General features: G+C 43.2%; 2 protein-coding genes across 12 annotated transcripts in view; one reads left to right on the top strand and one right to left on the bottom strand.

The window, feature by feature from the left end:
• ATP10D (ATPase phospholipid transporting 10D (putative)) overlaps positions 1-2,245 on the top strand; it is a 49,767-nt gene extending 47,522 nt beyond the window's left edge. For 9 of the 11 annotated variants that reach the window (XM_054823079.1, XM_054823076.1, XM_054823082.1 and 6 more), the window contains 2 exons: positions 591-778; positions 1,607-2,245. In XM_054823079.1, the coding sequence (XP_054679054.1) occupies positions 591-778; positions 1,607-1,739 (321 nt within the window). In that variant the 3' untranslated portion in view covers positions 1,740-2,245. Of the gene's footprint in view, positions 1-590; positions 779-1,606 lie in introns of those variants that run through there. The other 2 variants (XM_054823086.1, XM_054823087.1) reach the window with 1 other exon arrangement.
• A 2,403-nt stretch (positions 2,246-4,648) lies between these two features.
• CORIN (corin, serine peptidase) overlaps positions 4,649-12,665 on the bottom strand; it is a 158,354-nt gene continuing 150,337 nt past the window's right edge. Inside the window, exons 20-22 of the mRNA XM_054823090.1 lie at positions 11,716-11,987; positions 9,900-10,033; positions 4,649-9,430 (exon numbers count right to left, since the gene is read on the bottom strand). Coding sequence (XP_054679065.1) covers positions 9,248-9,430; positions 9,900-10,033; positions 11,716-11,987 — 589 coding nt within the window. The 3' untranslated portion in view covers positions 4,649-9,247. The remainder of the gene's footprint in view (positions 9,431-9,899; positions 10,034-11,715; positions 11,988-12,665) is intronic.

The raw sequence follows: 12,665 nt of genomic DNA on the forward strand, positions 1-12,665 counted from the left end.
TGAGAATATATGGGTAGCATGAGTGTATCTACGATCTGAATAGGAAAACATTACTTAAATGGGTTTTATTTGGCATTTTTGAATGTCAGCAAGCTGTCAGACCAATGACAGTGTTGTTTCCATAGTAACTATTATAGCTGTTTAGTTATAAAATTACAGAAAACTCCAATGTAGAACAGTTAATCAGTGTCTTAAGCAAGATATATAAGGGTGGTGTCATGTGAAGATCTTGCCCCTGTTTGCTTAAGAAGGCTTTCTCTGCTGCTAGTGGCTGAGGTGGTCATCTAAGGCAAATGGTGGGAAAAAACAAGTATTTCATAAAGGAATCAAAAGCTATGCATTTAGTAGAATAAAAAAATTAAATGGCTGGGTTACCTATGAACTGTTGGAAGAAGGCTCCATTCTTCCTGGGATGTTTTGTATAAAATTAGGAATATTATCTGAACAGATCTGTCCTCTGTTACGTTAAGCAGCTGTCTTTGGAGGAGGAGTGTGTGCATGTTCATGCATGCATGTGTACACACATACAGGTGTTACAGGTTTTTCTGTTTACAGCTTAAATCTGATTTCTTTCCTTTTCTGAATTGCAGACTTGGATACACGCAGTAGTTATGGTTGGCAGCATCCTGTTTTACTTTGTCTTTGCTCTGGCTTTTGGGGCAACCTGCAAAACCAACAACCCATCATCAAACCCTTATTGGATCATGGAAAAGCACATGACAGACCCAGTATTTTATTTGGTTTGCCTCCTGACTACTTGTGTTGCTCTGCTACCCAGGTGCATTTCTCCTTTATAATTGCAGATTGCTGTTGTTAACAAAATTAGTTTTCTTTGAGTCAGCGATGCTATCAATCTCTCTGGCTAGAGGTCTTCCTCCCCCCCCCGCCCCCCCCCATCCTGAATGTAAAGAAAGTGTCATAACTCTACCAGACCAAGCCATGTGAGGACAGCTCTTTAGTGACATGTTCTCAAAGTAAATTTCCGTAAATAAAAAAATTCTTTTGTGATTTATATTAAATTATATATATAATATTAAATATTGTCTTTGGAGGGGGAAAAAACAGTAATCTCTGTAACCACAGAGCTTATGATTTGTATACAAATGAGTTAAATTAGTGATCAAAGTTGAACATGTACTATACATAGAAGTACTGTGCTTAGTCTGTATTTATTTGTGAAACCATTTTCTGTTTGAAATTTATGTCATTTAATATATATATGTATAAGAATATTTAGAATGAAGAATGCATGCACAGGCTTCTTTGTGGGGTGGAAACACGCTGACTAGATTCACAAGGGGTCCTGAGTTGTGTTTTTATCAAGCTTAACATTTAAGGGTTTTGCCTTACTGAAGAAGTTGTAACTTCAAGTGTGATAACTCATTCACCCTGGAAAGGCAGGAGCGTTGGTATCTGTCTTTGAAAATGCCAGTTTTAAACGTGCTGGCCTTATAGTTCATTTTCACAAAACGGCACCTGCAAAAACTGTTCCAGAGGCTGCTGCAGCCTCAGGGTTACATGAATGGTGTTTGGTTTCCTTTAGTGTTGCTGGAAACAGTTTTGAGTCTGCTTTTAAACAGCTTATTTGAAACTGTTTATTTTGTAGATATTTGCTGAGAGTTCTCCAAGGAACATTGTTTCCGTCTGCGGTGTTGAGAGCCAAGCACCTTGACAGACTGACCCCCGAGGAGCAGAGGGAAGCAATTAAGAGATGGAAAGATGACTGCATTGTAAACTAGAGTTCCAGGCTACTTCTGGGTCTTCCAGCTCGGCCACAGGTGCTGTATCAGAGGAAGGAAGCATTGCCAGGGTTTTGCCAACATCTGAAACACCTTTTCAGGCCTGTTCAAGAGATGGGCTAGTAGAGGACACCTCCATCTCACCAGGCATTCAGGGAATACAAATGGCTTGAACTGTGAAAAGACTGTATTTCTGAATTCATCAAAGGAAACTAATTCAGACATATTTGGTGGGAACAACTCGTGCCAAAGTCGCTGTGTGTGCTTCTGAAGAGGGCAGCAGTGCTGTTTCTTTAGCACACAAAGCAGGTTTGAATTCTGGTTTGTGTGAAGATGTTTTAATGTATTTTACAAGGTTGGAATGCTAACTGTTTAAAACCCAAGAGTAATAACTGCTGATTTATGCTATGTTGTGGTATTGTTTTCTTCAGCCGAGGTAGATGATGCACACATGTCCTTAAAAGCTTTTTTGTTTATAAAGCTTTTCAATAATTTATTAAGATGTTCAGGATCTAAATGGCTGGGTTGTTTTTTATATTTTTTTCACACAGTAGACTTTGCATACTGCTTATTTCTTGTATGCAACATTGCATAGTACCTCGTGGTGTTATGGACAGAACATTGCATGAATATGGATTTGCAGGATCCAGTTCAGGTAAGCCAACCTGCGCCCTTGCACTGCTGTCCTAAAACCCTAGCATTCCCTGGGATTCACCACTTGCTGAAGTATGAAGTAAGCGGAAGGGCTGGGATGTAGTTACTGGTTGGCTTGTTGGAAGACTCCTCCAGTATGTGTGTGCAGTAATTGTTTCAACCACTGTGGTCCAGTGCGTTCACCAGGGTATTGCATGGGCCATCTCAGCGCTGGCGAAAACCAATTTTAACCATCAGAAGAGCGAGCCAGATGAGACATATGTGTCACCTTGCCTTCCTCTTCCACAAAAAGAGCAAATCCTAGTGCAGCCTTTTGTTCTCCACGATAGTTCATCCCCTGCTATATCCCTCCTTTTTGTCTCCATGTGCCGTTTCATGTCATTTGCCACTGACTGGAGTTTTCCTCCTCACCCAACTCAGATGTTGGCTGCCTGACTTTTCCCTAAACTCTACCTCATGCCTGCACTGCAGAATTGTCTGCCAGTGGCCGTGGGTGGTAGCTCCAGTCTGTCTTCAGGTCTTCTCTTACAAATAGCAGCTTCTAGCTGCTGACGTTACTCTTCTTCACTCTCAGGTGTTGTTACGTTCCTCCAGACTTTTATAATAATAAAACAGCTTAAGTATCTCTAAAGGCTGCTCTAAAGAAGGTATAACCCAGTGCATGTCCCAAATATGAGCTCTGTTGCTCATCTGTCTTGGAGATGTCCTGCCTCTGCCAGTTTCTCACTGGTCTGCACACTGCACGAAAGCTGGCTGAGGTGCATGTGGCTGCTTAGGAACTTGGGAAATTGTTTGTATCCACTAGCACCTGTTGAAATAAACAGTTTCCTCAAACTGTAGGTGCTAATGAATTATTAGTACTGAGCCCATTTTTTGGTTCTGTTTCTTTCTAAAACTTTCTGCTTTCAAAGTGCCATGTTTTGTGTGTGTATTTTTAGGCACAGTGTTTGAGGCAAGGGCTCTGCTTTGTAATTGAACCATGAGCTTTCCGTGTCGATGATCAGCATTGCATATTCCACATCTTTTAAGATCTCTGAAAGAATTCAAACAAACGCTGTGAGGTCTGGGACAGCTGCTGCTATGCAGGGCAGATATTTAGGGCATGCTAAGTTCATTCAAATGCAGGTCACCACATGTTACCAAAAGTTTAAAATGGTTCTGTTTTTGAAAGGTAGAATGTAATTAGGGCTGACTCCATCCCTGGTGTTAGTGAGGAGAGAAATATCCTTTTTGTTTAGCCTGTAGAAGAAAAACAGTGGAAGGAGCCAGTGATGACAGCCATTTCTGCAAATATTTTTTTTTAATTTGGTTCAACATATGACAAAATATTTTTGTAAGTTCTAACCAAAGGTTAGTGGGGACCTTTGAAGTGATGGCAGACATTCAAATTCTAAGAGATCGTGTCAAGCATGTTGGTTTGCAGTTACGATTTTCAGATGTTTGTCTGTAGCAGCCTTCTTGCTGCAGGGGGCACCTTGCCAGAGCGGGGTACAGGTATCCTGAGTGAAACATTTTGGTTTTCATTACAAGCCCCGAGTACTGCAAGGTGTCCAAGAAGATGCAAACCAGCCAGCAGGTTGTGCAGGGAGATGAGCTGGTACAGGGGCAGAATCGTGCAGGAACAGACCTGCTGGGACTCAGTGAGTCGTCTGCTTTGCTCCACAGCCCCAAGGCAGGCTGGGCTCTACCCTTACCACTCCTAGCAGGTGTCCCTCTGTTGTAAAGAGCTCCAGAGGAGCAGGCCAGGCCAGTGCTTTCCTGCCCTCAAAGTCAAATATTGGTTTGGTTTCTGTTGTCTCACCTGAATGTTTCCTCTGCACCTTAAATCTATGACCTCTTTTCACGTGTGGCCGCAGAGAACAGATTGTTCTGTTCTGTGGTTCTGCAGGTCTGTGGCTCTGTCAGGGAGATACGTTAATCTCGCGTGAAGGAGCTCTGGGACTTGCAGTGACCTGAGGGAGCACAGGGCTCTGCTCTCTCCCCTTCCTGTCACTGTGAAAAGGAGTTCGTGGGACAACACTGGCCTGTGACCTGCCCTCTTGTTGCCTCTGCTGCCGGAGCAGAACCTACCAGTGGATTTGGCAGGTAGCCGATCATTTAGTCTCAGGAGTTCAGATGTGCAGCGTACAAAAGCTGTAAGCATTCAGACTGAGATCTTCCAAAATCCTCTGTTACTGTAATCCGTGGCATCAAAATAACTGCAGGAAGACAGATGAGTGGCAGTCAGCTGTTAGACCTGGGGGCAGCTGCGCAACGCCTCAAGGACAGTGAAATTGCTGTTAGGCGGCTTTTAGCAAGGCTCATCACCTCACTGCTTAGTGCAATGAGGCTTTCAGGATGGATGAAGGATGAGTTCATCTGGGTCTCAAAAGCGCCAGACCCTGTGGGTGGCCTTGAACCTGTAAGTCCTTTTAAAAGTTCCTCTGTGCTGAGATTGTAAGTACTTTTGTACCACTTGAAGTGGTACGAAATAACACACGCACACACACTTTTATTTTATTCTTGGTGTGTTGTTTCACTGATGGTGCATGTTGCTTTAAATTGTCCACTATTGGTTGTGTTCTTTTAGAGGACTGTGAGAAGCAGTCTGTTGTGTAAAAACCCATCTTTTCCCTTTTTTTTTTTTTTTTTTGGTGGACAAACAGCAGAAATATCTAAGGGCTGTCTGCTGTGATCACTTGCTATTTTTTATTAAAGGAGAGATGAGGGTAGTGACTCTCTAATAAAAGCTTCAAAATGTTGATTGACCATATCTAAAGTGGTGCCAAATGAAGGGTGCAAGCAAATCACTCTCCCTTTGCTTCTCAACAGTTGAATGCTTCCTTTATTTATTTTTTTTTAGCACTGGAGACGTCAGGATCCCGTTTGCTTCTGCACTCCTGCACTTAGGCACAGCGTGACCTGACTTTTCCATTTTGAAAACAAGCTCTTCAAGATCATCTCACAGGTGCCTTCCAGATGTCAGGAAGGCAAGCACAGCATTTACACTGCTGGTTGTCAGTTTAAAACAAACCAAAACAACCACCTTCGACTTCCCCAAACTTTGTAACTACACCTACAGCAGCTTTAACTCACTTTTTTGATGTGCGGTATTTGATTTACAGAAAAAATACAGTTTTTTAAATTATTCACAGTGGCCACACCTGTGCTAAGCATTTGCGGGTGGCAGTCAGCCACAGCCCTTACCAAGTGTTTTCGCAGCATGGTGAGCTTTGGCCTGTCCCTGGGGCCAGGCTGGGGTTCCTCCCCGCCCCGCTGGCTGCAGCGCAAGGCTGAGGACCAGCAAAGGCAGAGCGCCTGCCGGTCCCACTAGCCCTTGCTGTCCGCCAAGGCTAATGGACAAGTTGGGAAGATGACTGTGCTAAGAAGGGTCCCATAGCTCAATTCAGTATGGGTGTTGTAATGTTTGTTCCTGGTTTACTCTGGGTATGTTACTCTTGCCCTGCTGGTTCTGGATACCTTACTGTTGACTGCCATGAACAGGCAAATTTTAACTATTTTAAGTTTTTGCATGTGTATTATTTTGATTTCAGCATGTGTACATGTTGTTGAAATGCTGCGTACCAGTTAAAAGGAGATGATTATTTCAAACTAATTGTATTCCTCAGGAAAGCCATAGAACAAAAAGTGTTTGAAGAAATTTGATTGGAAGCATACATGCAGGAGAAACTACAAGTTGTGCAGTGATGGTAGTGCCAGAACCTCCACAAATGTTGTAGTGCTCACAGGGCTGTCAGGGCTGATTAAAAAAGCTAGGTCAGGGTATGTAAATAGCTTGTTATGGCTATTTTTAAGCATTATTGCTAAAGTTACAACTTCACAGCTCCATATTGTCGTTGAGTCTCTCCCTCTAAAGATTAAAACACATTTTCAACAGAGAAGTTACTTGGAAAATGATTGTAAATTTTTATTAGTACAGCTAGAAAGAAACATATCTGACTGTGTGACATTGCTTCCATTTGGAGCTACAGCTGTGGTAGAAGTATAACCAACACTTGTTACCTTACAGTGCGGCTACGCTTGTAGGAGAAACAGCATAACTGATCAGAGCCATTACATCAGCACACAGGGAAAGGCTTGATACAGTAGTAGGAGGAGTATGTTTGCCTATTCATGTGCACACATAAAAAAAGCAGTATAAAAATACGTGTATAAAATTACAAATTTCCTCTTTACATGGAATGTTGTGTCAGACACAGTTGTGGGGAAGGGAAAGACCCAACTGCTCCCTCCAAAAGCCATGAGGAGTGGCGCTCAGCCTGCAGGTTCTCCAGCTGGAGCTCATACAGGAGGGAGCTGGACCGTACCTTCAGGCAGGGCTCTCCCTCCTTGCCTGGGAGGGACTGCTTGGAAACTGGTGGCAGGCCAAACTCCGTTAATTAAAATGTGTGATTACATATTATCATTTGGTAGCGCTAATATCTACATGAAAGGATTATATATACTCCAGTGCTTTACAAATTTCAAAGCTGCTAACCACTTCATCTGGTGGAAAAATATCGAGCTGGGCTGTTCATTTCACAGCAGCACCTCTTTGTTTTTACTTCTAGAAAACAGACCTCACTGAAGCCTGCACGTCACCAGGCCTGTCAGCTGGGCAGCGGGGTGGGCTGCCTCTGACAGCCCCTGGGCTGCCTGCTCCGGTAACTCCCAGTCAGGTAACCGGCTCTGGGACTTGGAACTGCGCTGCCCTACAGCTGCAGAGATCCTGGCCCCAGAGAAAGGCTGATCCGGGGGGGACTGAGGGCTCCAGCTTCCAGATCCTTGAGGCAAGGGCATCAGTAACCTGCTTCATCTGTGAGCTACTTGCACTGGGAAAAGATGGTCACAGCTGCTTTCTCTTATTTATAGCGGGGGGGGGGGAGAAGAGCATTTATATGTTATAGTAAAAACAAAATCCTTAATATATAAAAAAAAAAAAAAAACAAATCTAGCAAAGGGTAGAAGGGTTTTCTTTCTGAGCATGAAACAGTGGTACAATAGTCACTTAAATAGGGTTCCAGAATCCATAACAAATATTGAATATTTATTAATAACGCTGTCTAGAGCACTGTCTATTATGTCTAATGTTAGGCATGTTAAAGGAGAAGATACAGAAATAAGAGGTAAAACCTCACTAAAGCAATAATCAGATCTATGTAGATTAATTGTAAGATGAGTAATAGTACCTGAAACATCCATTAGTTAGCTCTTTTAATGCATGTTTCCACGTACGGCAGTCATGGTATTGACGAGGCCCTGCCATGTTGTCATGGGGGCATGCCAGAGGTAGCAGAGAAGGTAATTATATGCCTTAGGCTGGATTCATGGGGGGCAGGCACAGCACTGATAACAGGCAAGTTGTAAACACATTGCTCCCCAGTGAAATTCATCCTGTAATCTCAGGTTCCTGACTCCTACTCTGGCTTCCCAAAAGCTGTGAGCTGCGCAGGACATCCCTACAGCAGTTGGTAAGACACACCTCCCTGCTAGCGCCATCGAGAGGCCAAGCTCCAGTATAATTTTTTTTAACCAGACATTCCTGGAGTCAAGGCTTAGCCTCTTCTTACCTACTGCACAGACCACTCTGCCATCTACCACCAAGCACTTGAGCACAGCTCTTGGAGCCTTTGGGGATGAAGCTGCTGGACTTTGCTTAACGTATTTCTAATATTCATTTGAACAGAAGCTGGAATCCCAGTCTTCTATTATTCAGATCTCTTTCTGCCTTTTTCCGAATTGTTTAATCTTGCTAAGCAAAATGAAACTTTCAATGCAAGACACTAGAAGACACCTATCCAAAAATACCCAGGTTCCCAATATTGAGGATACTGCTCACACTGCATCTTTTGCACTTTAAATCTGCATTTTTTTTTTCCATATCTCATCAGATATTCAAACTAGCCAGTTCTAGGGGGAGAAATCATTGCAGTGGCATTGCCAACCCTGTTGTGTTTTTGGAGGGCTGGAGATGTTCACTGCACGCTTTATAGGCTGAACACGCTATACAAAACAGGGAAAAAAGCCAGCAGGGCGTAGTTTTTGATAAATGTAGTGCAGTCAAGGCATGGGTGTTTCCCAGAGACGTTAAGACATGGGAAGCTTCAGAAAATTAAGTGGCAGAAACCATTCAAAGAGCCTGAGCACCTCAGTTTTGGCCTCGGGTGCCTCAGGTGGTGGTTAGGGGTCTGTGGGCCTGCTGGTCCTGCTGTCGCACCGCAGAGATGGCGGAGTCAGGATGGTACCTGGTTATGGCCATGTGAGTTACCCGCCCTGAGGGACAGAAGGCGCTAGCTCGGGCACACCAGCAGCATGGCTACGCACCTTTGGAGACCTGCATGCGTACTTTGATGTGTCCTGTGCCCCATGGACGTAGAAACTCATGGATCTCTCCCACGGCCTGAGCTGCAGCCATGCCTGGGGTTCCCCTTGTGACTATATGTCCTGTCGGTACCATCTGAATGCACTGAGTTCACTCCTCATGACAACAAGTTAGTGAAAATGTATGTGCTACTAGTTGAATAGTATTAAAATAGGTTATCTAAAAAGGTTTTTCTAGTCTGTGCTACTGCTTAGTTTGAATAGCTGAAAGGCAGAAAGTGGCTGATTCTTTTCTTTTAAGCCTTCTGCTGTGTTTGGAAAAGCACCACAACACAGTTAAAAGAAAAGTCAAAAGGATTATTAATTCTATCCCAAAGTATATTCACCAGCGGAGGTTTACCATTAACATACACTGCATATTCCCTAGCTCCACAACAAGAATAGATAGAGCTTGAAACTCCCTTTCATAGAGTTTCTGGACTGCAAAATCTTCAGTGTTGACGTGCTGATTCCTTTTTTCTTATGTCTGTCAGCACAACTCTTACCATCTGGAGTTAGTTTAGCAGAAAGGTGTGGATGTATATTTGTCTTTCAATCCACTCGATAAAATGTGACACATTACTGTAAACTCCAGGTCCCAAAACCTTGGAAAAGCAGACAGAGCCCCAAGATGTCAAACCAAACAAAGTCCAGCGCCCTGCAGGTTGCTCACACACAAGTGGTCCTCCGCTGTCACCCTGCAACATGAATGAAAAAACCAGTCTATAGGGGCTACACGTGGCTGGCAGTCACATGGTTAAAGCTGTGTCTTGGGTCCTACAACAATTTGCCTTTAATAACTCAGCTGTAAAAACTGGCTGCTCTGCTGAACTATGTAGCAGCACATAGTGTTACCAGTACTTACTCCCTGTTATATTTGCACAAAAAATTACCTGCAAAAGGTTCATACAAATTAAAAAAAAAAACCCCACAGTCTAATAGTTAACTAATATAGATAAAGCATAGCAACTTCAAGCAGCATTTCATGATCATAAACTGAAGTTGATTACACCAATAATAATAATAAAAAAAGTTGGGTTAAAATATGTAAATAACTGTTGTCATTCCTATAGTAGATGAAGTATGCTATAGCTAATAACCATCATGGTACTTTGATTTCTAAAAGCAGGTCTGGCTGAGCGTTTCTCCTGAGACAATGAGACCTACCATGCAAGAGTCCACAGTGCCAGACTCGTAGCCAGCACACAGCATCCTGCTGGTGATGGTTTTCATGTCAAAGTATGACTGGCATTGTTCTAAGGAAATGATGCGAACCTCTCCTTCCTGAAGCTTGAAAGGCACTGAAAAACAAAATTTAGCATTAAACTGGATACGCACACACGCAAATACTTTGCTATGGTGGCTCTTTGAGATATGATAAATATTTCTGTTAGGATAGATTATAAATATTACTTTATACATATTAAATGTAAGAAGAGGAGAACCTCCATTTCGCACAAAGCTAAGGTGGTGTTTTGCACTGCTGCATGGCCAGATCTGTGACTGTCATGCTCCTGAGGCAAGAGCGTACGTGTTGCATTCTGGAGAGGGACCAAGCACGTGGGGACTGGCGTGACGCTCGCCATTTATGGGGCACCCACGCTGACAGACCAATTAGGGCGCGCACCTTTCTGTGACGTGGAGTGGCGCTTTTAAGATGGGGGCAGTACCAGCTGGAAAACAGGACTGTGCGGGAGGTGGAGGAGAGGTTTGACGACTCGTTCCATGGCAGGATCTCCCTGTTCTCTGCATCTCTCATGGTAAAGCTTGGTATAATCACAGCTATTCTGAGTTATGGTTAGGTAAATTTGACTTAGAGAATGTATCAGGGAATCAGAATTCAAAGGGTATTGAAATTATTTCAGCGCATTCAGGAGACAATAAAGGACTTCTTCCTAGTCTAAATGGCTGACTGAGCCCAAATTCTAAGGAAAGTTGTTCAACCTAGGGCATGAAGTACTAAATGCTGTGTAGCCATGATGGTTTTTGTTGCTTCATAACATAAAACCTTTAAAACCAACACTGAAACCACATTAGAGAACAAAGAACCTTTTTCCACTTACCAGTGGTGCAAAAGCATTCTATGGGGTTTTCCCTGCCATTACATAAAAGATATTTTTTTAGACGGGTAGAGCTGCTAGTAAACAGCCTCTCCCTGACACATGCCATTTAATTTTTTGCCACGTGTCTGACCTGGCCATTAGAGGTGAAGTCCCACCTGAAGCAATACTGAAAGGAAAATCTCCTTCTCCAGTGTACAGAACGACAGCCTTCCCTAGTAATTATTATAATTTACACAACGGCTGGAACATTAACAGGGTTGGGGCCAGGATAATTTGCATATGCTGCATGCAGAATCATTTTGTCTAAACAGATTTACATAACGCAATTGTTCTTGTCATGGGACCCAAGGACTGCAGTGGTCACAGAACAAGAAAACACACATTCTGTTCAGAGAGACAAAAACAGCACTTGTGATTATGCCTGGATGGAATAAATCATGTCACGAGTCCCAAGTGCGACACAGAGTGTTGATTCAAGAAAATGTTCATTCAGCCTGTATGCCGATGCTTTCAGTGCCTTCCGCTTTCACTGAACTAAGAATGTTGCCCGCTCCCTCCCACTCCCCGCCCTGATGATCTGATACCTTCTCCATACAATCCTGAATACAACCTAAACCGGTACAATGATAACTAATTCAGATTACTTACTTGACAGGAGTTTCCAGATCCTCAGCATTTTTGCAAATCAAGCCACTTGTCTAAATAAGGATTAAGGAGCATAAATTGAGGCTGCTGATTTGGAAAAGCTAGGCTCTAGTCACACTAGCTAGATCCTTTCATGAGTAGTTACAGTTCCCGGGTATTTAATAAGGTCCAGTAACAGTATAAATGGATAAAGCTTTGTAATGGTATCGCTTATTTGATTAACTCATTCTAAGGTGAACGTCTTTTTCCAAGAGTCCCAGAAAAACTCATCTTACTTTTGTTGCCCATGTGTCCCCAGCCCGTGATGTAGCAGTAGGTGTCTGGCCGAACCAACTGGTCCTTGCTGGGCAGACAGACAGGTCTTACATAGCTTGTCTCGTTGATATCCCCATCTAGTTCCACAATGCTGATATCATAGTCTACGACAGCTCTGTTGTAGCGTGGATGGAGGATAATGGTCTTCACTAATCGGGTCTGCATGAAGCCTGATGGATGATCAAGGTTGCTAATCCCAAACACTACTTTCCAAACAGCTGCGTTTTCTCTCCTTTATGAAAAAGAAAGCAAATGGGAAATTTCAATCAAGAGCATTCTTTTAAGCTAAAATACCCGAGACTTTTTTCCTCCCTTTTTGCACATTGCACTTCACAAAACATTGCACATACAAATGCTGCAAGAAAAAACAATACTTAGCCATCGTTACTTACAGCTAAGATCTGAGCAACAAAAGACTGTGCTTTCCATTTCCTTCCTGTCTGTTACCGAACGAGTTAAAGCTCACGCCTTCAGAAGATATGTAACCGCCTGTTAGCTGCTGTATTAAATGCCAAAGGCTCTCAAAAATCATCCCTTGGATCCTGCCCAAGACTTAGGTGCTCACATGCTCACTGGAGGGCATGTACAAATCTCTCTGGGGTGACAGTGTTGTTCAGTAGTATGCTGCTGACAGCAGTAAGTCTAGTTGAAATCCCAAAGAAGCAATTTATTATGAAAATTAAATCTTTTATGATAGCCATGGGAAAAGTCTCTTTTTTATTGGGCATTCAGTCTTGTGCCAAACATAGAACCATAGACTTATACAACAGTTTGGGTTGGATGAGACCTCAAAGATCATCTAGTTCCAACCCCCCCTGCCATGGACAGGGACACCCTCCATGAGACCAGGTTGCCCAAAGACCCATCCAACCTGGCCTTGAACGCTTCCGGGGATGAGGCCTCCACAGCT

This window comes from Grus americana, chromosome 4, assembly GCF_028858705.1.
Source record: "Grus americana isolate bGruAme1 chromosome 4, bGruAme1.mat, whole genome shotgun sequence".
Taxonomy (NCBI): Eukaryota; Metazoa; Chordata; class Aves; order Gruiformes; family Gruidae; genus Grus; species Grus americana.